At 30.6% G+C, this 26,939-nt stretch overlaps 2 protein-coding genes across 5 annotated transcripts in view; one reads left to right on the forward strand and one right to left on the reverse strand.

Moving 5' to 3' along the window:
* LOC105195847 overlaps nucleotides 1-26,939 on the forward strand; it is a 154,565-nt gene that overhangs the window by 50,996 nt on the left and 76,630 nt on the right. The window lies entirely within an intron of this gene.
* Nucleotides 13,633-19,539, reverse strand: LOC105196738 (major royal jelly protein 1). The gene is made up of 7 exons (XM_039448104.1): nucleotides 19,287-19,539; nucleotides 18,920-19,089; nucleotides 18,541-18,762; nucleotides 14,680-14,851; nucleotides 14,173-14,402; nucleotides 13,836-14,040; nucleotides 13,633-13,701 (listed from the first exon to the last, which is right to left on the reverse strand). Exons 1-6 carry the CDS (start codon nucleotides 19,474-19,476, stop codon nucleotides 13,837-13,839), a joined length of 1,188 nt encoding a protein of 395 aa, XP_039304038.1. The 5' UTR covers nucleotides 19,477-19,539; the 3' UTR covers nucleotides 13,633-13,701; nucleotide 13,836.

Here is a 26,939-nt window from a genome sequence, read left to right on the forward strand (position 1 = left end):
AATAATGTGTACGCAGATAAATTCCTAGATAAATTAATTATTTTTAATGTCTTATGGTTAGCAACAAATTGAAACTTTACATATTTTGAGAGTACGACATCCGCGGATTAATTTGATACCATAATTTCGCCAGCGTACACATTATTTGATAAGCAATACCTTGGCTATAGCGCGCGGCGCGCGCGTTTACTGCATAAATTAATTATTTGCATCGTCTTATGGTTAGCAACAAATTGAAACTTTACATATTTTGATAGTACGACATCCGCGGATTAATTTGATACCATGATTACGCCAGCGTACACATTATTTGATAAGCAATACCTCGGCTATAGCGCGCGGCGCGCGCGTTTACTGCGTAAGTTAATTATTTGCATTGCCTTACGGTTAGCAAAAAATTGAAACTTTACATATTTTGAGAGTACGACATCCGCGGATTAATTTGATACCATAATTTCGCCAGCGTACACATTATTTGATACCTTCTCTATAGCGCGCCTATAGCGAAACACGTAAATATCTGAATATGTTGCTAACCATAAGACACTGCAAATAATTAATTTATGCAGTAAACGCGCGCGCCGCGCGCTATAGTCAGAGTATTACTTATCAAATAATGTGTACGCTGGCGAAATTATGGTATCAAATTAATCCGCGGATGTCGTACTCTCAAAATATGTAAAGTTTCAATTTTTTGCTAACCGTAAGACAATGGAAATAATTAATTTATGCAGTAAACGCGCGCGCCGCGCGCTATAACCAGAGTATTACTTATCAAATAATGTGTACGCTGGCGAAATTATGGTATCAAATTATTCCGCGGATGTTGTACTATCAAAATATGTAAAGTTTCAATTTGTTGCTAACCATAAGACACTGCAAATAATTAATTTATGCAGTAAACGCGCGCGCCGCGCGCTATAGCCAGAGTATTACTTATCAAATAATGTGTACGCTGCCGAAATTATGGTATCAAATTAATCCGCGGATGTCGTACTCTCAAAATATGTAAAGTTTCAATTTTTTGCTAACCGTAAGACAATGTAAATAATTAATTTATGCAGTAAACGCGCACGCCGCGCGCTTTAGCCAAGATATTGCTTATCAAATAATGTGTACGCTGGCGTAATCATGGTATCAAATTAATCCGCGGATGTCGTACTATCAAAATATGTAAAGTTTCAATTTGTTGCTAACCATAAGACGATGCAAATAATTAATTTATGCAGTAAACGCGCGCGCCGCGCGCTATAGCCAAGGTATTGCTTATCAAATAATGTGTACGCTGGCGAAATTATGGTATCAAATTAATCCGCGGATGTCGTACTCTCAAAATATGTAAAGTTTCAATTTGTTGCTAACCATAAGACATTAAAAATAATTAATTTATCTAGGAATTTATCTGCGTACACATTATTTGATAGGCAATACCTTTCCTATATCGCGCAGCATGTGTTTACTGCATAAATTAATTATTTGCAGTGTCTTATAGTTAGCAACAAATTGAGATTTTTATATATTTTGATAGTACAATATCTGGGGGTTATTTTGATATTACAATTATACCAGCGTACACATTTTTTGACATTCGTTAACATGCCTACCGCGCGCGACGCGCGCATTTCCTTGGTAAATTAATTATCTTTAGTGTTTTATGGTTAGCAATAATTTTAAATTTTTAATAGTACGATGGCTGAGGATTATAGTTATGCTCGGAATCATAGTTATGCGAGTAACAAATTTATTTCTTCTAGTTTATTCTTGTAACTCTCTGTATAAATCTCTTGTAACTCTCTGTATGGGTGAGTGTTTATTGTTATAGGTGCTTATTTTGCAAGTAACAATATCGAGAGTAGCATATTTTGTGAGCAACAAATTAGCAACATATTTTAACATTGCTTTTGCGTATGATTTTTGCGATATAAGGGTATTGTCCCGCTAACTTAAACTTCCGTTAGCGGAACATTATTTTTAAAAAAAATTAATAGAGCAACAAATTTTTTTCTTTGGCAACTTTTTAGCAACAAATGAGCAACAAATAAAAAAATTTGTTTGAATTGATTCTGCTCACTTTGTTCCGCTAACTTATAGGACGTACGTAAAACTGGCGTGACGTTTAACGTATTAATATTATAAATATTAACGAAACTGCATAATCAATGTTTGCGCCGTTACTGATCTCCGATATTTATTTAATACGGTAATATCATCAAGATCGCAGTTACTTTTTTATTATTAATCGCTTGACCGATTGAAATGATAATGGCTTATTTAAGCGGAAGTAGTAAACAATCACAATGCCTCAAACATGCTGGAGTAGTGTCATGTATTTATTTTAATTTTAGTCTTACAAAGTCAACTCTTTGACATTTTTATGTATCTTATATTATATTACTTTTTTTGTTTTTATTATTCAAAATAATAAGGCATTCAAACTGATGTGCTACCATATGTACAATTTAAAAGCTTGCAGTTATGGACGTAAATGTAACGCGATATATTCTCGACGTTGCTATTATCTATTTATAATAGGCAATTTATAAATCATAAAATGCGCACATGTGCGTGTGCGTGCGCACGTGCTTATGCGTGCATGCGTACATACGCACATTTCATATTTTATAAATTGACACATACAGACACGCGCGCACACGTACGAGAGGTTGAAGGAGTAGGAAGGTGGTCTATGACTTCAAAGTTTGTTTTCTATTAAAAAGTTATAATTTGAAATAATTTTTTGTATATTTTGTGTTATTTTTCACTCAATATTTTACATAATTATGAACAATTTAATATGAATTTTATTATAAGATATTACTTGGTATCAGACTATTTATATTTAAACATTTTTTTGTCTGAATTACATATTTTAATAACAAATGATATTAAAAAACAGAAATGGAAGTTTACAAATCTCGTTTAAAAAAATATATAAGAAGCATCCACAAGTTTTAAAACTTATTCCTTATACATTTCTCTATTTTTTAAAGATTTTTAGATAACTTTTGACAATTTATCTAATTACAGGTTAAAGTAAACCTTGAATTAACTGTCGAATGTCTCAAAAGAAATGTAAATGAACTTATTAATGTATTATCTCGATTTATTTTTTATTTTAATAAAAATTGTATACATATACCTTTATTGTTACAGTGCAACCATTTTCCAAAGTTCGTACATTTATTGAACTCTTAAGGTTAATCATGGATATTTCGTATCAAAAACAGTGCTGTCCATTAATGTTTCTTACAATTCCATATGACTAAAAATGACCATTTGAGAAATTGACTCAAATAGTTTTCTTTCTTTTTCTTATTGAATTAGTTTCGTGATTGTATATGAGATTATCTTATTTATTTAATATTATTATCTCTCAATTTCGCCATCTCTTACACATATTTTCATACTAAAATATAAACAGATAAAGATGAAGTAGAATCGACACTTTGCAATTATATTAAATATATCTGTCGATCTAATTTTGTTAATAACAAGCCATTGAAGTTTTTCAATTTGAACACAAGTTTAGTTTTGGTGCAAATATGTCATTGATAAGAATTTTCTACTTCAATAGTATTTTCTTTAGAAAATTATAATATTATAATAATTTGGAATGTGTTCCATAAAAGAATTTCTCCAATATCGTATAGCCAGACAATTAATTTTGTGACTATGTGTCAAAATATATAATAAAATAATAAAAATAAAATATGATATACCTTAATATTTACAAGAAAAAAAGCAATTTGTGTTCTCTTCTATGTCCGTAATGGGAATTGATAAAACACCGAAGTTTACTTCATTTACATTCAATATATCAAATATAAATAGTTGATATCTATTTGATAAAACTAATAATTCACCATATTTAATCTTCATCCCACTTGGAAATTCCAATTGTTTTGGATCATATGCAATAAGCTTCTTAAAACGAATGTCATTACCACAATAAAAATATGATGCTAACCATTGTCGGCAACAATCTAGTTAGTAAAATCTAAGTTTCTGAAAATCATTATCTCACTTTGTTGAAAATATGTTCCTTAGTAGCATCCGCGCATTTAATAGATGTTTATGTAATATCGCTGAAAAATATTGCGCATCTGTCAGACGTTATAGCTAACATACTCACTAATTGAGTTTGATTAATAGCCCGATTAATATCTTTCTCTGCACTTTTAGTTAACTTAGAATATTCCATTTTATATATTTTATTTTCCGACAAATCAGCAAAATATAAATCTAAACATTATTAAGATAGAAATTCTGTTGCATATAATGTGCCAATTTATTGATAACACCGATCTACAAAATTTAGGATGGGGAGGGGGTCTTGCGCTTTGAACTTTGAAGGATGTTTCTATAGGATTTCGATGCGCTGAAAGCGTCTACGTTGTCGATCTTTTCCATCATCCTCTATTTTTTAAACAATTACAAGAACAGTTTTTTTTTGAATTTGATTTTTTTATGATTTTTTTCTAACTAAAAAAATAAGAACTATTTTGATAATATAAAATAATAATAACTGCGCTAATAGAAACGCTGACAAGAACAAATTTATAAATGGGGTTGCATAATTGCATTAATGTTGGTTAGAATTTTTAATATATTTTTAACATGATGCATATGAAAATTGAGACTGACTTTTTCATTATATTTCATTTAGGACTGATAAACAATTGCAACGTAAGAAATTCGTTCACCTTTATGAAAATGCTACGACTTGCATAAAAATTCAATATTACATTCTTTGCAACATAACGCATTCACAGTTAAATTTTTGCTGAATTTATCTATATTATATAATTTCTTAGAAATCTAAAGCTAAAAAACAAGATTTTTACGTATGTTCTTATGAAGATGAGTAAGACAGATTTATGGCGATGATGATTATTTCGTCATAACTACGTAAATAATGTTATATATGCAATCATCACACACTAACATATGCCTTTCAATAAAGGTTATTGCTTCGGTTTTTGGAACTCACAGTTTTAATTCGTAACTGTGTGGACCGATCAATTCAACCTATCAACAATAAAGTACAATCTCACTTGAATAATTTGATATTTCTATTCTTAAATTTGACATCCATTTCTGTTATTCTTCTTTATCTCGTGCAATATTTAACTTATTTATATCTTGGAAAGTAATGTTCGGTATTCCGCAGAATACCAGAACACAGAAAACCCAGATATAGAGTGTACTCTCATAATCATAAAAACCAGTATGTGTGCCAGCAAAAGCGCGTTAGATCGTTTTTCCTGCGACAAATCGCAGAGATTACCAATCGAGGGCATAACATGATGCAACAAGCGCGATTCAGTCTTTCTTTACTTATTTTCAGAAACAAAGTACAAACGCAATCGCGGAACTGCTATCTAAGAACACTCGCGGAAGCTGGAGTAAAGCGCTTCAAGAAACTTCCACAAACGTTTCAAATGCAAATGTAGCTGCGCAACACTGGAGAGAACTTTGCGAGTATATTAACGCGAAATCAAGTCAATTTTAAAAGTAATATTAATAAATAAAAAGTATAAATAAAACCATAATCTCCTGCACTTTTAAAAATAAATTATTTTGTAATTACGGAATGACGATGCTTCGTTATTATTAAAATCTACTTTCCGAATCACGCATGCAGACGTTTTTTTTTTTAATACGCATGGTGTCCACTACCTGGAAAAACCTGCAAAGTCATGGATTTCACATTATGCCCCCTGGAATCCTGGATTTTCCTGGAAATTTGATCAATTTGATCATTAGTCCTGGAATTTTTTGAAGTTTTACTTCTAAAATTTTATATTTCATATCTTTTTGACAAAACAATTTCTTACATTTTTTAAATTTAGTTCATTGAAATCACAAATATTACATTATACACGTCTTTCAAATTTGCGCACTTTTCATATACCATAGAGCATGCGCATGTTGTCATGGCGCATCTTCATATCGCTATATGTACCTTATCTGACAGGTTTCCCAATCTAAATTCGTCCAACTTTAACAATTGATATTTCACTTCGGGGAGCAGAGCAGCAATTATTTCTGTCATCTTCTTTCATTTTAAGCAAAAAGTTTAATTTTATCGAAATTAGAGGTAAGGCCCGTATAATTATCCAATGTAGAAATTTCGTTCCTATGGTTTGGATTATTTTCAGTAACAAAAATACAAAAATTAAAGTAACAGTATTAACAATTACGGTGACTATTATAATTTCCTCGAATGCGAATAGGAATTGTAATAGTCACCGTAATTATTAATACTATCACTTTAATTTTTGTACTGAAGATGATTCAAATTATAGAATCAAAACTTCCACATTGTTAATTTTCATTCAATAATAAAGTTATTATTTGATTATTATGTACAGATTGACGGCTTTTATGATGTCAAAATTAATAAAATTTCAAGAAATCTGGCTTAAAAACTCTGAATTTCAAAACTGGCTACAGCCTATAACAGAGAACCCAAATTATGCTCGCTGCATTTTATGTTATTGCAATATTTTTTGAGTAATATGGGAAAGTCAGCTCTTGTAAGTCACATGAAGATCAAAAAACACATTGTCCGATGTAATTCCATATCATTAAGAGATTTTTTAGCTATAGCTGACGATTCTGCTTTAGCTGTTTCTTCTATTTCTTCCTCTGAATCAGCTCAAGTAAATCCTGAATCTTCCTGATCCTATTGCTGAATCTTCGTCTACGTGTTTCTATACTAATCAATTTTTACCTAATCAATCGATGCAACATGGTATTGAAACATTTTTGTTGAAAGATGATATTATAAAAGCTGAAGTACTATGGTACATAGAAACTGTAATGACCCACAAATCATTGCGTGATTCAGAAAAAGACGCACGTGTCCTTAAGAAAATGTTTACGGATAATTGCATTGCTCAAAAAATGCAACTGATGAGAACTAAAATTGGATGTATTATTATGTACGGCATCGCTCCTTTCTTTAATAAGAAATTAATAGAAAATGTAAACCGTGCAACTTTTATTGCTGTTGACTTTCACGAATCTCTCGACAAAGTTATAAAACGTCAACAAATGGATATAAATGTAAGATTTTGATAAGATGAAGAAAAAGAAGAAGTAGAAACACGATACTTAACTTCACGTTTTCTTCGACGCAAGAGCAACGGATCTTTTTGAAGCATTTAAAGAAGGTATTGGAAATCTGACAGAAAAATTGCTGCAAGTATCTATGGATGGACCAATCGTAAATTGGGCTTTTTTAAAATAATATAAATTGGAATTCTCAAACCACAAATTACTTGATATTGGAAGTTGCGGTCTCCATTCTTTGTATTGTACATTCAAATCCGGTATATGTGCTACAGATTGAAACATTATCTCATACATGAGAGCATTGTATGATCTCTTCAAAGATGTGCCGGCTCGTAGAGCTTTATACATTCATTATTCTGGTTCTGATATGTTTCCACTTAAATTTTGTTCCATAAGATGGTTGGAAAATTGTGCAGTAGCTCAAAGAGCAATTGATGTTACACAATGCATTAAAAAATTTGTAGAAGGTTTACAACGAGACAAAATTGAACCAACGTGTGAAAGTTATAAGATAATTCTAAAATGCATTCAAGATCCTTTATTATGTGCAAAGCTTGCTTTCTTCAAACCTTTTTTAAAGGCATTCCAGTCAAACGTACCTTTGGTTCCTTTTTTACATAGTGCTCTTTGTTTAATGTTGAAAAACGTATTAGAACGTTTTATGAAACCCGAAATAATAGACAATATGTCATCAATCTTATTAAAAGATGTTCAGACACAGGAAAATCTTCTTTCAGCAAAAAATATTATATTAGGATTTGATACTCTAAAAGCAATAAAAAAAGTCGACATTAAGAATGTAGATTTTCTTCAATTTCGACAAGATTGTAAGAAGTGTCTCCAGAAATTTGTGTCCAAATTAATGACACGATCTCCGTTAACATATACTTTGACGAAAGCTGTTACTTGCTTAGATCCAAGTCTCATAACTTCAAATTTAAATTTAGCCAAGAGACGTTTACACAATTTATGTAGTATTAATGAAAACAATCGTTTAGCTGGATCAATAGCTGATATCGTAATTTGACAGTTTCGAGACCTTACATCGCGACCGTACATCATGGATACTATGAAATCTTATAATCGTAATGAAAAACGCTTAAATCACTTTTGGCGAAATATTGTAGGCCAAGATTTTAAGGAATTCATGAATGTAATAAAAATGATTTGTTGCTTTTCACATGGCAATGCAAATGTAGAACGAGGTTTTTCAGTAAATGCTGAATGTCTTTAAAAATATGCGGGAAAAATCCATAGTTGTGCGTCGTCAAATATATGATGCCGTATTACATGAAGGTATTGATGTTTTACAAATACCTAAAGCTCTTTTGCTTATTGTTTGAAATGCTCATTTCCGTTATATAGAAGATTTTAATCGACGTCACCAGCAAGCATCTGTTGTAGAACAAGAAGTGTCTATGAAAAGGAAAAAACTTTAGAAGTAACAGAATTGGAGAACAAACGTTTAAAAATTCTAGAAAATGCTCAGAAAGAAGCAAATGCACTTAAAGAACAAATTGAAACTTTAAAAATATAGATATATGTTTATATGTATGTAACTACTTTGTGCTTACTAGATATTCAATTATTTAATTATATATAAATATTATTTTTTTTTATTAGATATATTACGTTTGTTATTACAATTTTTAATAAGTTTATGTTTATATAGTTTTTGAACTATTTTTGTCTGAAAGAGATTTATGTCACATATTTTTTGTGATTATATAATATATATTTAAAGTATGTTAAAAAGTGTGAAATAAAATCAATTTATTTCAAAGCTATATTCAAAAATTCTCTAATCTTACCTGGAATTTTAATAAAAATTCCTGGAAAATATATAAAACTTTCTGGAGAGGTTCAATCTTTTTTACTTAGATAGTTTAGAGTAGTAGAGTAATAAGTCTCTAGCAAAACATTAGTTAAAAACTGTCAATCGTGATAACAAGCCAAGATTCGTAAAGTACAAGTGCCATCAGGAAAGACAGGTGTAGTGTCGCAATGAATTGCCGCGTGAAGTTGGTCGCGCGTTTTTCGAGTTCCCTCCACTCGAGATTCGTCCATCGTGTCGATAATCGAGACGGACGTCGAGCGAGTGGATACGTGTCTTCGTGCAATGATACTCGAGTCGTAATGTTTTTCCGTCGTAATGCAACGAAATGTGCATCGCGTGCGGTTAATGTCGAGAGTGCTGTGCAAAGTTACGCGCAGTCGCGGAATCAGCCGTGTTTTCGCGAGTGAATGTAATGTACCATAAAGGAACATCAATGGGGCGGGGGAGGAAGAGGAGGTTAGGGGGAGATATTAGCGACGGAGCAGCCGTGAGTTAATCAACTGATAACTGATTTATTATTATCTGTTACTTGCAATTTTACATTACTGTGTAATAATGTAAATAAATGTAACGATGCGTATAATATATTATAAATCTCGTTTTAAGAGAGAATATTTTTTGTCTTAACATTTAATTATATATGTATACGTATATGCATTTGTGCGTGCGTGCGTGCGTGTGTGTCTTAATTATATTCGGTTATTCACGTGATTACTATTATTATTAATCCAGATTATAAGATATCTTGTGAAAAAATGAGAAATAATTTAGGAATTAATACCTTTCCTTTTTTCTACATAATTGGTATTGAAATGATCGTGGTAAGTTCAAAATTTATCATAGATGTATTATATTTCCAAGAAATTGCGATTGCAATTAGAATTACATTAATTATATCAATATTTTATACATTACATACATGCATAAATACTTAATATGATTATCCCGCATCAACTATGTTTTTTTTTATTTTTTATATTTTTATAAATATTTTTATATTATACTTATTAGCGCCAAGCTTGAAACTCTAAATAAAAAAGAAACAATTAACAAATAAACGTTGCACGCTGAGAAACCACAGGGAATCCCGAGTGTAATAAGCAACGTGAGTAAAATTGCTGTTAGAAAATCGTTGGATATCCATGGAAATCGCATAACTGGGAAATTAAGCGTAATACCAAAGTTATAATCTAAAGTATAGTGTAGTAATCTCATCGTGCTTCACTAATGAGTAGACGAGGAGAGTACAAATTTACGTAATTCCTCATTTCAGTTAGAAATACGACGCTGTCTATTAATGGTATAATGCATACAGATACTGATTTTCGGATGCGCGCAATCTCTCTCTCTCTCTCTCTCCCTTAAGAGAGCTTTTAGGTAGATTTAATCTACACAAGCTGCCATTTTGTTATGAAGTTCAAGTAAAGCGTTTGTAATTTACAAAATGCCTTCTAAGGCAGAAATCTAGAACTTTGTAAAAGTAATAAATTATTTAGAAAATATGAGATTATATTACAGGAAATGTATGGTGGGTGTTTCATAAATCGAAAACAAAAAAAACACTAAACTTTTTAAATATTATTTTATATATATAAAAAGTAATTATATATAAAATGTTATTTTTATATATAAAAAACGTTATTAATAATACTAGTAAAATAGTAGAGAAGAGACGTATAGATTCTTTCTTGTCCAAATTTAAATATTTGAAAACTTATATGCACTTTTTTCATCGAAAAATAGAAATAACCACACATAATATTATAACGTTTATGGCGAATTTTGAAGCTTGAGCGAATATAATCGCGACAACTTTTTTCTAATTTTCAGTGAAAATTTCTTTGTTTGTTATCACTGTTATTATAAACTTGGACTAGCACTTCTACATGTTCTGCGATATGCCGCAATATTAATGCTCACTTTTAATCAAGAAACATGGTATTGCAAGTCTCTGTGAAGTTAGCACCATGTTTCTGCATCGCAAGTTTTTATGCAAGTTCTATTTGCACCCTCAATAGTTCTAGAGTTCCTAATAGTTTATAACAATAGTTTCGCCGAAATAACATTAAAAATGATAATTTAAAAATATGAGGTGCCAACTTTGCGTGTTTTGAATAGTTTTGAATAAATTGATTTTGACATTGGAATTCTATAGTTCTCAAAGAGTTCTAGAGTTCTCAATTAGTTTAAACTATAGTTCTGGTCATTAAATATTTTAAAAAAATTTTTTAATTTTTTTTTCCGCACCTCAAATTTCTAAAAAATTGTTTTTGACTTTGGAATTCTATAGTTCTCGAAGAGTTTTAGAGTTCTCAATAGGTTACATTACTAGTTCCGACTTATATATTTATTTAAACAATTGTTAAACCTGCGGCCTGGCACCGCACTACTGGCACCGCATTACAAGAGTAAAGTACCATCTTGTTGAGAGTTCTGGGCGAGTTCTTGGCATTTTTCAATAGTTCACCAATGGTTTACCAAATAGTTCACCAAGAGCAAAGACTCTTGCAGTGCGCAGCCAGCTCGCGGTTTAAAAATTAGGAAAAAAATGGTTAGAGGCGAGAAATCTTGACGAAACTACAGAAAGCTTTAGAACTATTGCGGAACTATCGAAAAATGCCAAGAACTCGTCCAGAACTGTGAACAAGATGGTACTTTATTCTTGCAGTGCGGTGCCAGCCCGCGGGATTAACAATTGTTTAAATATATATATAAGTCGAAACTGGTAATATAACCTATTGAGAACTCTAGAACTCTTCGAGAACTATAGAATTCCAATGTCAAAATCAATTTTTTCGAAACTTGAGATGCCACGCAAAGTTGGCACCTCATATTTTCAAATTATCATTTTTAATGTTAATTCAGCGGAACTATTGTTATAAACTATCAGGAACTCTAGAACTATTGAGGGTGCAAATAGAACTTGCATAAAAACTTGCGGTGCAGAAAAATGAGCTGCTAACTTCACAGAGACGTATTGCAGACAGTTCTGAGCTGAGCATCTCGCGAGATTATACTAGTAGTTAGAACCGTCAGCTTCGTCTATATTGCGACTGTTTCCGGTAACATTACGGGCCATGAAGTGCGCACAGTTATCCGAGCTTTTTTTGAGGGTGCTTAACAGACGTGGCACTTCAAGTCACGCATTGGTGAGCACTTTCGTTTTTTCGTCAAGGAAGCTTATCGGTATGTGGTTAGGCTTTTATCGCGGATCATCGAGCACGAAAGAAAGTAATTACTTCTTCGGGTGCAATTAGCGGTGGGGCGTTCTCCTCGTCTTATTCGCGTTTTGCTTTGCCCCATCTTCTCGTTTCTTGCCATTATAAAAAACGCTTGATACATTTACATTACGATACATTTGCGTATATTCGAGTTACACAGGTAGAACGCAAGCAAACGCATATTTCTGAAAAATGTCAATAGTATGACAATGTCAGTTGTAAAATTTAGTATCATTGCTTCTCAATTTCTCCTCAATTCGCTGGTCAGAATTTGAAGGACAAGCCTTGTCATTCGACGTTCAAACTAAACTCACATTAAAAATGAGATGTGCTATATACTGTCACAGTCACATTCTGATTCTTTGAAATTGTGTACCGTTTCTTTCGGTATACAATATATAGCTTATGTTGTCATAAATTGGATTATATACAAATCACGATTTAGATTTAATTATTAATTATTACTTATTAATTGTAAGTTGAATTAACTTTCGAGTGACTTAAAAAAAATTATCAATTATCAATTTATTTTGCGTTTCAATAAAAATACATACCTATATTTATTATTACAGTGCAACTTTTTCAAAGTACGCTACATTGTTTAATCTGTAAGACCAATTATGGATATTCCATGTAAAAATCGATTTCCATGACTTGTTTTCGAAATTTTATATAATCCAAAATAAACATCTAAAAAATTGAGTTAATTACTTTTTTAATTTTTTATACATATATTGAACAGTTAGTTTTGTGAATGTGTATAAGATTTTCTTATTTAATATTACTCTGCTACAATTTTGTCATCTTTTACACACATTTTCAAAATTAAGTATTATACAAATAAATACAGAGATAAAGTAAAATAGATACTTTTGTATTACAATTTTATTTAAATATATCTTTAAATCTGATTTTGTTAATAATAGGTCAGAAAATTTTTTTAGTTTGAATACAAGTTTGCTTTTGATTAAACATATCACTCACTGAGAAGGATTTTTATTCCTAATTGATTTTGACGTATCTCGCCAATGTTAACGTCTTAAAAGAAATTGAAAATTACTTATTAAGATATCATGTTGATTTAATTTTCGTTTCCTTAAAGATAGTACACATACATTTAATATTACAGCACAAGTTTTTCAAAGTACGCTACTTTGTTCAATTCTCAAGATCAATTATAGGCATTCCATGTACAAATTGACTTCTGTCTATGAATGTTTCAAAAATTTTGTGTAACCAAAATGATGATTATCTAAGACATTGAGTCAATTAGCTTTTTATTTTTTTCTTATTAAACAGTTGGTTGGTTTTGTGACAGTATAAGATAATCTTCTGTATTTAATATTATTTTGCCATAGTTTTGTCTTTTTTACGTGTTTTTAAATTTACGTAGATACAGATAGAGATAAAGTAGTATCGGCGTTTTGCTTTGCAATGTTATTTAAATATATCTTTTAATATGATTTTGTTAATAACAGGCCAATCAATTTTTTTAGTTTGAATACAAGTTTGCTTTCGATGCAAATATATCACTGACAAGGATTTTCATTTCTAGGTGAGTTTCTGTAAAAAATTATAATATTTGAAATTTGTAGCATAAAAGAAATTCTTCATATCTTGTGTCTAGACAATTAGTTTTGTGACTGTTTGTCAAAATATATAATAAACAGAATAAGAAGTAAAATATGATAACATACCTTAGTTGTTACAGGAAGAAAAACAATTTGTGTCCTTTTCTATATCCGTAATGGGAATTGATAGTATACGGAAATTTATCTCATTTATATTATATGAATCAGATATATATAGATGATATCTATTTGATATAATTAATAATTCGCCATTTCTAATCTTCATCCCAATTGGGAATTGCAATTGTATTGGATCATATGCAACAAGTTTCTTAAACAAAATGTAATCAATGACAATAAAAATATAACGCTAAACGTCGTTGTCGACGACAACTGTTAGTAGAATCCAAATTTCTAAAATATTATCTGGGATGTAGAAAATAATTGTATTCGGATATCTCACCTCCTTGGAAATAGTTCCATTAGTAACATCCGCGCATTTAATAGACGTTTTTGTAATATCGTTAAAAAATATTGCACATCTGTCAGACGTTAAACTTAACGTTTGACCTTCCAATACCCTCACTTGAGTTTGTTTATTAGCCTGATTAATATCGTTTTCCTCACATTCTGTTAGCTTCGAAAGTTCAGTTTTATATATTTTGTTTCCCTCAATCTTAGCATAATAGAAATCTAAAATATAATACAAATGTTAATCATTACAGAAATTATGAAAATGTGATGAGTCACTTGCAAGACATTTACGCTTTCATATGCAATTATTAGTATATAAAGTATATGTGCATGTAAATAATAATAAAGTAAAAGAGAAGAATAAAAATAATATTAAATAAATGAGTCATATCATTACATCTATAGAATTTGATGTTAGAATTAAAAACCGTATGATATAACAAAAGCACATAAAAACAATTTTTTCTACTAAAACAAAAAAAAAACAAATACTTACCTTTATCAATAATTGTCATACCGTATATACCGCCTGATAAATAGTAACTCTGATTTTCTATCACAAAATAAGGATTAGTAATTTTCATGAATTCATTTTCTATTCTGCACATTTTTGACGAACGTGCATTATATACCACTAGACCACCACTATCAAGATCTCCAAACAGTACCTGAATCGCAAATTGATTAGCACAAGATTATATTATATGTTGAATGTTCCATTTTAATCAATCCACTCATACAGCACAAAAGTTTGCATCAATATTGCTGCAACGTTGCAACATTGTATGTTGCAGTGCAATATTGCAGAAACATTATTAAGATATGTAACATGAACTTAACATTGGTACAATAATATTAAGAAGAAAAAGTTGTGAAAATAAGTTGCTATGATATTTTATGTTTAGGTTAAATATTTATGTATATTTGCATATTTTTTAAATCAAGTTTTGTTAAATATTAATCAATTTTATACATATTATTAAATAAACTAGTGCTTAAACGCAATACAAGAGATTTATTAAAATATAAAATATATAAAATTGATTATATTTTGTGTGTATGTTATTCAGGATTTAAACAGAAGAAAAGAAGTTATATAAACAGTTCAAAATATAAGTTGTTAAAATTATTAGAATACATTGTATATTTATTAATGTTTTTAAAATTTTTGTCACTTGTATATATTTGCCACAGATTGTATATCTAAATGTAAAAGATCAACTATTATAATATTATAAAGTATTATTTTTTTTAGAGTTGACAATTATCCGTTTATCCGGATATTCGGATATCCGAGATAGAGATAGATCCGAGATTAAATATCCGATTGAAGCGGATATCCGGATCTTTCGGATCCAAATTTGAAGCCGTTCGGATCCAAACCATTAAATTGTTTGTTATTCAGATGATTCTTATAGAAAAAAGATCTCATTATAAAGATAAATTTTTATTTCTTGACATAGAACGAAAACATAATATATAGAACAAAAACATAATATATAGAAGTTTTATAATAATAACTTCATAACTTAATAATATTTTTTTAATTGGTCAATTAAACAAGTTAATTAAACAGATTCCGATTTTGGAACAGAAAGACAAGAACATCGACATTGGCAGGATCAAGGCAACATCTTTTTATAGTTACAGTGTTTCCACACGTGGAAAACACTCTTTCAGATCCAGCTGATGATGCGGGTATACTGAGATATTCAAGCTTGTCTGCGGAAGCCGTGCAATATTGCCATACCCAACTTCTCTTCTTTGACATAGTACACTTCTCAAACACTGATAAGTAGATTTTCGTTTTCTAAATGCCAATAACGCTGCCAGACAATGATAATTCAAAGCCGCGTGTTAGCGAGCTCAACCTTCGAACGGCGAGTGTGAGTGTCAACATAAACAGACACTGGCAATGTCAAGCTGGTACTTTTCGTTCTCTTTGTAACACAATTTTCAAATCCGGATCCGGATTTTTATACCAATTGTAAACTTTTTAGATAAGATGAAAAAAAATAATCCGGATTGATTCGGATATCCGGATCTTCATATTCTATCCGAAATATTCGGATATAGAATCCGGATAATATCACTATCCGGATACTCGGATATCCGGATATCCATAGTAAAAGATCAACTATTATAATATTATAAAGTATTATTTTTTATTCCAAGCAGTAGAAAATAATTTTTTAATGTTTTTAAATGTTTGTTTCTCATTAATATTTATTTTCTTAACTAATTTTCTGAAAAATATTTATTTAAAATTTATTTAATTATTTTTCATTGAATATACTATACATTTAAAGTAATGATTTCTTTAAAATGTTTTTTAAACATTAATTTAATATTGTTTAAATATTTATTTTTATAAATTAATTACTTGAGAAAATGATTTCAGTAAATATTTGTATAACTTTTACATACTATTTTTTTCAATACTTACAAGGAACCTTTTGGAGGTGTCCGCCTCAGATTTAGACGAGTCTTTATTACGTATACAGTACAGATATAAGAGATAGAAAAAAATGTTTTAATTGAAAGATTTTGCTTATAAAAAGAAATAAAAATTCTCAAAAGAAAAGGTAACTGATTGGGAAAGATGTAAAAAATATTTTTAAAAATTGTATTTGTTACTGTTACAAAGTACTTTTCAAACCATTCAACTTTCAATTAAAAAAAAATTTTTTTACATTTTTTTGGCACTAATCTGTTTTTTTTTATTTTTGTTTTTTTTATAAGCAAAATTTTTCAACTAGTAAATTTTTTTGTATTTTTTATAGTTTCGACGATGTATGCTTCGAAAGTAGAAAACCGATTTTCTTCAAAGGGATGTTTCACCCCCTACAAGTAAGATTGGACACGTATGAAAAAATACGTGTTCCTTATTTTTATTTGTACTACAACGAATTAAAGGTTCATCTAAATCTGAGGCGGACACTTCTGAAAGGTTCCTTGTTAGTCTTTATTAATTACACATTTGAGAAAATGATTTTAATAAATATTTTTTTAACTTAATATAAATATTTATTTAATATTTTTAATTATTTATTTTTTGTGAAATACTCGTAAGAAAATTATTTTATTAAACATTTTAAAATGTTTATTAAATATATATTTAATGTTTATTTAAAGTTTATTTAATGTTGACGTTCGATATTTATTTTTTGTTTGTAAAATTGTATTTATTTATTCTTTTTATTTAACATTTGAACTATTTATTTTCCAATTATTAGTTATTTTGAAATCTATTTAAAAAACGTTTAAGTCTAAATTTATTTTACGTAATTCTTTGGAATAACAATTTAAAATTAAACAATAATAATTTTTGTATATTTAATATTGTATCTTCTTGATTTTTTCTAGTTGTATTCTTATTTAAACTAATAATAGGAAAGTTATTCCAGATGCTATTCCGCATTTGTGAAAATCAGTAAACGAACTACAGTTTTATATATGTTTATAAAAATAATATACTTTAATTATACATGTTTTATTTTCGATAATATATATTGACCTGATCTATCAGTGATATGCACGTATTAACACAATGTGTTCACAAATCATCTCGAGGGATCAGATTGCATAAGTCAAGCTACATTTGGTGCGGTTATAACTTAAATGGGAGACCGTTTAGAAAATTACTAAAAAACAATTTCCTGGAAAGGAATATTATAATAACTATTTTTTTAATAACAAGGAGACATCCCATTATTTTTAACGTTTTTGAAAACATTTTTAAAAATGTTTCTGAAATAATTTTAAAAACATTTTTTTCTACTTGGGATACACTACATTGCATTATTGCTGCAATATCGCATTACAATATTTTTAAAGTCTCAACGTTTCTGCAATGTTGCAATTTTGCAAAGAAAGATTTCTGTAACATGGCTGCAAAGTGCTATATGGGCAGCTAATGTTCTTTAAAATTATTGACAATACCAAAAACGATTTTTTAGACGAAATTTGGAATGATTTTAAATAGACCATGTTTTAGTCATATTTTTTTCTAAATAAAGGCAAAAAATATAAAAAATACCATTTTTTTTAAATAAAATTACGTGATACTTTTTACATATAATAATAATACATATAATATATTCTTTAATTATTTTGTGTTAATGTGGATTAGGAATGGGAAGCAATACGATTGACGAAGAGTATCGATTACTAATTTATATATCTTTCAGTAGCACCAAGCGATTATATTCAGTGTAACAGATAAAGGCGCGAAGCACAGATAGAGTCACGGGTCCGTGCGTATGAGAATGGAAACCACGGCGATGGGGAAACGCATGTGGGGACTTTCGGAAATCGTGTTAGTGCTGACATTCTGCATACAAGAAAATATACTTACAATTACATTATCCTTCACATTTCTGCAATCTGGAACAATAATTTCAATTGAGCATAATGATCCATAACCAGTTTTGTTAGAAATGAGGTGGTCTGGGATCTCAACACGTTTAACTAATTTATCAGTTGATAAATCGAAGATCAATAACTGCGCTGGACAGTAATATAAGAGATTATCACCAGTTTTACCATCATCCACAATAAACAAATGATTGCACTTGATCTGAAATGGTAAAAGATCGTAAATATTTTACGTTCTATTCTTATTACACAAATTATTATTAGCACATTATATATTATAAACATATAACATCTAATTGTCGGTCGTTTAAACGTAACACTCAAACTTATTTCTTTAGACACAAAATAGTAACACTTACCTGAATTTGACAACTACCATCTTTAATACCTTTGCAATCATCTTTATACCAAGACCAATCTGGATACGGACGCAATAGTAAACCACCTTCACCCTGTTTCTCAGTTACCGTCATTATAGAAACTGGTATTCCATCGAATATTCTCACCGAGGTAACAAATACTCTACCATCTATAAAAATGTGAAAAACACAAATTGTACTGTGAAAAATGTTTATCATAATTACATTACAATTTTGTTGTAATATTATATGCAGCATCAAAATTTTATATAAGACTTAAATAATGTTTAGTTAAAGCTTTAGTGTAAAAATGTGTCTCCATTTCAGTAAAGAATTACTACAAAATCTTTGAATAGTGTCGACTTACCAGGGGCCTTGTCCACGTCGAACAAGAAGTATCGACTAGCATTATATCTTCCGGTGTCTATCGCTTCCTGTTTCTGTTGCTCACTCTCCCAGAGAAGATCAATGTATTTCCATTGGTAATCGACATGCAGTTTTCCGAAACTTGTAGTTGCTATGGAGAGAATTGATATAACATACACGAAACATCTCATATTGCGTATAATCAGTTATATGCAATAATATATAATACAATTGAACTGTTTTAATAGAAACGTTATCGACGAGAGCCGATACGTAAATGAGATTGTACATTGGCCAGTATTTATGGTCCATTTGCAATATAATGCTAATGCAAATTCAAGGTAATATTTTTATTTAGGTTGCATTAATTACCGATGAACAATTGCAACTTTATCTTTATATGATTTGAAATTTGAATTGATGATTTTTGTTATGGTACATTACTTTTATGTAACGCATTTGCATATGTTGTACTTATTGCATGTTTTACTTCTTGCAATGTTCTACTTATCTGATAATATATTTAAAACAATTAGTTTATATATTTTGCCGACACATTAATTATAATACTTTACAGTAAACATGAAATTCTCTGATGAAGTAAATCAGAATATGAATTAATGCCGATGAAGAACCAACACAAGATGTTCTTGTACGAATTAATGTAATTAACAAACAATTATTATTACAGACATTATGATCCTCAGTTATCATTTTTTTTAGCCAGAAAAAAGTAATCAAATTTGCAAAATATTGTTTTTACAATTATTTAAAAAAATGGAAAGTAATGGAAATAACCAGACAACATAGTCGTATTAGTGTTATCAATAAATGGAACATACGTAAATGTGATACAAAAAAGTAATGAATCATTGCGATTGTCATTATTTCTAATTTCGATTTCTACGTTGCAAATGTTTCGCGGTCATAAATGCAATATAAATAAGAATTTTATGTTGAATATTTATTAGCATTATATTACGAATATATTGTAACTGGCCAATGTTTAGCCCTCTTTACGCATGGTTCTCGTCGATGGCGTTTCTATTAGTATGTTTTAGTTATGTTACAAATTATTGCATATAACTAATTATACGGAAAAATAAAATATTTTCTTTTTGTTATATCAATTCTGTTGATAGCAATTATTAGTTGCGACAAGTTGAATCTGGATTATCCATGGAAATATCTCGATCTTCTTTGAATGAGTCCGCAATAGAAACAGGAAGCGATAGACAACGGCAGATACAATGCTAGCCTAAACTTTTTTTCGATGTGGATAAGGCCGCTGGCTTTAAATTGGAATTATTCACGAATTTTGTAGTGACTTTTTATAGAAATTATAACACCTTTTTACACGAAAGCTTTTAAACATTATGCAAGTCCTGTAGGAAGTCGATACTGCAATAAATAATAATAATATTACAAGAATATTGTAATGTACTTATGATAACCTTTCATAGTACTATGTGCGTTTTTAAAATTTTTATAGATGGTAGAGTATTTGTTACTGCGGTGAGATTCGACGGAGTACTAGTTTCTGTAATGACGGTAAATGAGAAACAGGGCGAAGGTGGATTACTTTTGCGTCTGTATCTAGGGTAGTCTTGGGATAAAGATGATTGCAAATGTATTAGAGCTGGTGTTTGTCAAATTCAGGTAAGTATTAATATTTTTCATCTGAAGAGATAAGTTTGATTGTTATGTTTAAACGACTGACAGTTAGATATTGTGTGCTTATAATACATAATGTGCTAATAATAATTTGTGTAATAAAAATAAAACGTAAAATATTTGCGGTTTTTTATCATCTCAGATTAAATGCAATCGTCTGTTTATTGTGGTTAATGATCAAATTGGTGAAAAACTCTTGTATATATATACCAGTTTAACGCAACTATTAATCTTCGATTTATTAACTGATAATGAATTAGTTAAACGTGTTGAGATGACAATTTTATATCTTCTTGAATTTTATTCAATGACAGTCCGTCAGACTCGAGAGGACATTGCCATAGGTAACGCGTACGGGATACATTTATGCTTTAAATTCAATAACTTTTTAACAAATAGTGTTGGTTACATCGGTCGCTTCTTTTTTTTCTTCTGCCTACCGTTTTATTAATAAAAGCCACATTAAATCCTAGACGAAAAACTGTAAAGAATAAGTATACATTTATATAAAAATCAAATAATCACAATAAGTAATAGACGCAACATAAATAATGTAACTGGAAATAGAGTCAACCGAATAACTGAAATAAGAAAATCATACGTTCATCAATCGTAAAACTATAAATTCTTGTGCTTTCGTTATATTACTTAACACGTTAATGCCTCGCCGGTCCCTAGGGACCGGCGATAGACTTTCCGTTCAGGCCTCGCCGGTCCGGAAGGGCCCGCTTGACGGCTAACTGTGGCGTGAACGGAACGGCACGTAAAACTGGCGTGACGTTTAACGTATTAATATTATAAATATTAACGAAACTGCATAATCAATGTTTGCGCCGTTACTGATCTCCGATATTTATTTAATACGGTAATATCGCCAAGATCGCAGTTACTTTTTTTTATTAATCGCTTGACCGATTGAAATGATAATGGCTTATTTAAGCGGAAGTAGTAAACAATCACAATGCATCAAACATGCTGGAGTAGTGTCATGTATTTATTTTAATTTTAGTCTTACAAAGTCAACTCTTTGACATTTTTATGTATCTTATATTATATTACTTTTTTTGTTTTTATTATTCAAAATAATAAGGCATTCAAACTGATGTGCTACCATATGTACAATTTAAAAGCTTGCAGTTATGGACGTAAATGTAACGCGATATATTCTCGACGTTGCTATTATCTATTGATAATAGGCAATTTATAAATCATAATATTCGCACATGTGCGTGTGCGTGCGCACGTGCTTATGCGTGCATGCGTACATACGCACATTTCATATTTTACAAATTGACACATACAGACACGCGCGCACACGTACGAGAGGTTGAAGGAGTAGGAAGGTGGTCTGTGACTTCAAAGTTTGTTTTCTATTAAACAGTTATAATTTGAAATAATTTTTTGTATATTTTGTGTTATTTTGCACTTAATATTTTACATAATTATGAACAATTTAATATTAATTTTATTATAAGATATTACTTGGTATCAGACTATTTATATTTAAACATTTTTTTGTCTGAATTACATATTTTAATAACAAATGATATTAAAAAACAGAAATGGATGTTAACAAATCTCGTTTAAAAAAATATATAAGAAGCATCCACAAGTTTTAAAACTTATTCCTTACACATTTCTCTATTTTTGAAAGATTTTTAGATAACTTTTGACCATTTATCTAATTACAGGTTAAAATAAACCTTGAATTAACTGTCGAATGTCTCAAAAGAAATGTAAAAGAACTTAATGTATTATCTCGATTAATTTTATAAATAGGGTTGCATAATTGCATTAATGTTGGTTAGAATTTATAATATATTTTTAACATGATGCATATGAAAATTGAGACTGACTTTTTCATTATATTTCAGTTAGGACTGATAAACAATTGCAACGTAAGAAGTTCGTTCACCTTTATGAAAATGCTACGAGTTGCATAAAAATTCAATATTACATTCTTTGCAACATAACGCATTCACTGTTAAATTTTTGCTGAATTTATCTATATTATATAATTTCTGAGAAATCTAAAGCTAAAAAACAAGATTTTCACGTATGTTCTTATGAGGATGAGTAAGACAGATTTATGGCGATGATGATTATTTCGTCATAACTACGTAAATAATGTTACATATGCAATCATCACACACTAACATATGCCTTTCAATAAAGGTTATTGCTTCTGTTTTTGGAACTCACAGTTTTAATTCGTAACTGTGTGGACCGATCAATTCAACCTATCAACAATAAAGTACAATCTCACTTGAATAATTTGATATTTCTATGCTTAAATTTGACATCCATTTCTGTTATTCTTCTTTATCTCGTGCAATATTTAACTTATTTATATCTTGGAAAGTAATGTTCGGTATTCCGCAGAATATCAGAACATAGAAAACCCAAATATAGAGTGTACTCTCATAATCGTAAAAACCAGTATGTGTGCCAGCAAAAGCGCGTTAGATCGTTTTTCCTGCGACAAATCGCAGAGATTACCAATCGAGGGCATAACATGATGCAACAAGCGCGATTCAGTCTCTCTTTACTTACTTTCAGAAACTAAGTACAAACGCAATCGCGGAACTGCTATCTAAGAACACTCGCGGAAGCTGGAGTAAAGAGGTTCAAGAAACTTCCACAAACGTTTCAAATGCAAATGTAGCTGCGCAACACTGGAGTGAGCTTTGCAAGTATATTAACGCGAAATCAAGTCAATTTTAAAAGTAATATTAATAAATAAAAAGTATAAATAAATCCATAATCTCCTGCACTTTCAAAAATAATTTATTTTGTAAGTACGGAATGACGATGCTTCGTTATTATTAAAATCTATTTTCCGAATCACGCATACAGACGTTTTTTTTTTTTTTTTTTTTTTTTTAATACATCTTGTACAGTTATTTCTGTAAAAAATAATCTCTGAACAAGTGTTGTGATTGAGGCATAAAGTAGCCTCATTACTCACAATGAATGTTCAGATTTGATAAAGTTAAGTTTATTATCTTTTCATCGGAATGTTTAAATCGAAAACGGAATTCTAGTCGAGTATCTGGTGCAGACAATTTCTTTGGACCTTCCCGGTCATGCCTTTAGATATAATAAGAGAGAAAACGAAAGCTGGTTCTTGTGAAAAATGCTCCTAGCAAATGGGAGCGCGAGATAACTGTATTCCGGTTAGAAAAATTAAATTGCTATATAATAATATTCCCCGTTACCCACGTTTCATATTCAAGCATTAAATTGATAAATCAGTAAATTGATGAATTACATACTTTTGCCCGTCAATAAGTTTTAGAGGGCTTTTGTTTCATTTAAAAGATTTAGCACTTAAATTTATGTCATTTAAATTATTACAAAATACAGTAATAATGCGCAGAGAACTTTTTGGGAAAGGTCAGTTAAAAATGTTAAAATTGAATTCGTTAGGGGGGAACTGTGCGATTTTTTAAAATAGATTTTGTCGTATATATCTTTATATAAATATAAAAGAAATATCGATCGTTTTACATCGTACGATAAAACTGCGATATTAAATAATCTATAACTGTCAGTTTGAAGTGCTCTCCTCGAAGGAAGGCCGTAACTCGCTCGACTGCATTCGAACTGCAACTGGTTTACGAGCCGTGCTCGCGCACCGTTGTTAATTCAGTCGCGCAATGACAAATAATACGTCGACAAGACGCATCCATCAGCGCGTTATGCGCCCATTGTGCGCCGTCGTATCAGTATATCGATGCAACGGGGATTTTACAACGCTCGCTGTCGAGGACGCCCGGTCATTTCGCCGATTATTTCGCCGCTTGTGCGTCCGGCATTACTGCGTACAGATCGTATTACGATACCGTAAACTCGCGTTACACCCGCATGGTTCCTCGTTGCCCCTCGTCTGCCGACGCTTCATTGTGCGATTGCATTCTCTTTTCAGCGTTCCGGTGCGTATGCATTACGTTGCGCGCGTCACTGTAACGCATATCAGCCTCGCTAACGCGCTGTCCGCCCCGTTTGAGTCGCATTGTCGGCACTGACAAAATGTAACGTCGAAACTTGTCTGTGCGCGCAATCACGTCAACCACGTGCACATCGTGTACGAATATTTCGCTTTGTGCTCGCGATTCGGATTCTTTCTCATAATGTTGCATAATTATATTTTATACAGGCGATTAAAAACTAGATATTTCTTAATTATTAAAAGAAGAACAAAATGCAGTATATTTTTTTCAATTACACTATGTGACAGATTAAATTTTTGTTAACCACAAACTGGATATGAAAATTCCTGTAGAATTCTTTTTCCCTCTGACAAAACGTAATGCGAGATTTACCTACGTGTTCATCGTGTATAAGTAATATTTAATAATTTGTCTACTCAGTTTTGCATGTTAAATTTTATATAGGCGATTAAAAACTAAAATTTCCAACAATTGAAAAAGGAACAAAATAATAAAATTATTTATTTTAATATTTATTTTAATTACACTATGTGACGAATTAAAGTTTTCTTTTAACCACAAACTGAACAAGAGATGATTCTTATAGATTTTTTTTTCTCTGACGAAATGTAGTGCCGAGGAGATTTATCTACGTGTGCATCGTGTATCTCTAATTTTTTACACCTCGAGTCACGCTTTTTCGTAATTTTGCATTAATTACATGCGATTAGGATAATTCCAATTATTAAAAAGAGAACGAAATTAGAGTATAGCGTACTTTCTTTAACTTTTTATTAAATTGAATTATGTTTTATTCTATGTTTGGTAACTGCTTGCACCACACTGATAAGACGTAGTGCCAAGATCTGTGCCTGCATTCGCTACTTGTGCATCGTGTATCAACTCTCTGCACTCACGAACTGGACCTTCTGATAATTTAACTAAACTTTCTGAGCAATTAGAGTAATAAAGAAGGGAACCTTACATTTATAGTTTTTAAACACTACGAATTATGCGTGTGTGTATGCTTTGATTATTTAAAAACGCATTAGGATGCATTTTTTTAAATAAACTCTGGAAAAACTGAAATGTAATAGTACTCTCCAAAATTTTTGGAGTGGAATTCCACTCTAAAAGTGTGAAAATTCTGCCACTCTTTATCAAGACTGGCAGGATTTTCACACTTTTAGAGTAGAATTCCATTCCAAAGAATTTAGAGAGTATATTGTACTAATGCAAAAGTTAGCATAACTCTTTACGTCCAAATAATCTGATATAATTTCAATGTACAATATGTCGTTCAAAACTGCGATGTCTTTTCCAATTGTCGTACATATATTTCATTTAAAGTAGTAACATCGCTCGTGCTGCGCAAGGTCGAATTGCTCTTACGCGAAGTTATACGCGATTTTACATAGCGAATGGTGAACTCGAAAGTTATTTTCAACGGCAATTTCTGCTTGCGTACTTCGTTTTGATTACATCGGACTGCTGAAGGAGTTATCCTCACGCATGCATGCCTTCAGAACACATTAAATTGCCGCGTGTCACTCCGCGCGCGTGCGTTGAGCTGAAACTTTCGAAGACGTAATACTTTCGTTGAGATTCCTCGACTCGAACGAATCTTTTCGCGTGAATAAATATTTCTCGATCCTTAGAGAAATCTAATGCGATGCGATTTACATATTATGCATATATTTGTCATAGTAAATGTAACTTTCAGAGGCAGCGTCGAGATTAATCTTCGCTGCTCAGAGAAGCGAAATATACTAACTGCTATTACCCTTAATATTATACTTTAGCTTACATACGAGTAATGATTTATAGATCTATAATTAAAGATGTAAGCGTGTCGTGTTCGGAAAGAACGAAATTTTACTGAAGTATCGGAAGATTTAGCTAGACACATGTCTAAAAATTATCTTGTTGGGCCATCAAAATAATTATGTAGGACGTTCAAGCATGGTTGCGAAACGTTTTTTGACATTTCAACAACTAATTTGACTATTCGTTATTTCCACGTATGTGTATCTCTAATTTTTTATAAT

This window comes from Solenopsis invicta, chromosome 4, assembly GCF_016802725.1.
Source record: "Solenopsis invicta isolate M01_SB chromosome 4, UNIL_Sinv_3.0, whole genome shotgun sequence".
In the NCBI taxonomy this organism is placed as follows: Eukaryota; Metazoa; Arthropoda; class Insecta; order Hymenoptera; family Formicidae; genus Solenopsis; species Solenopsis invicta.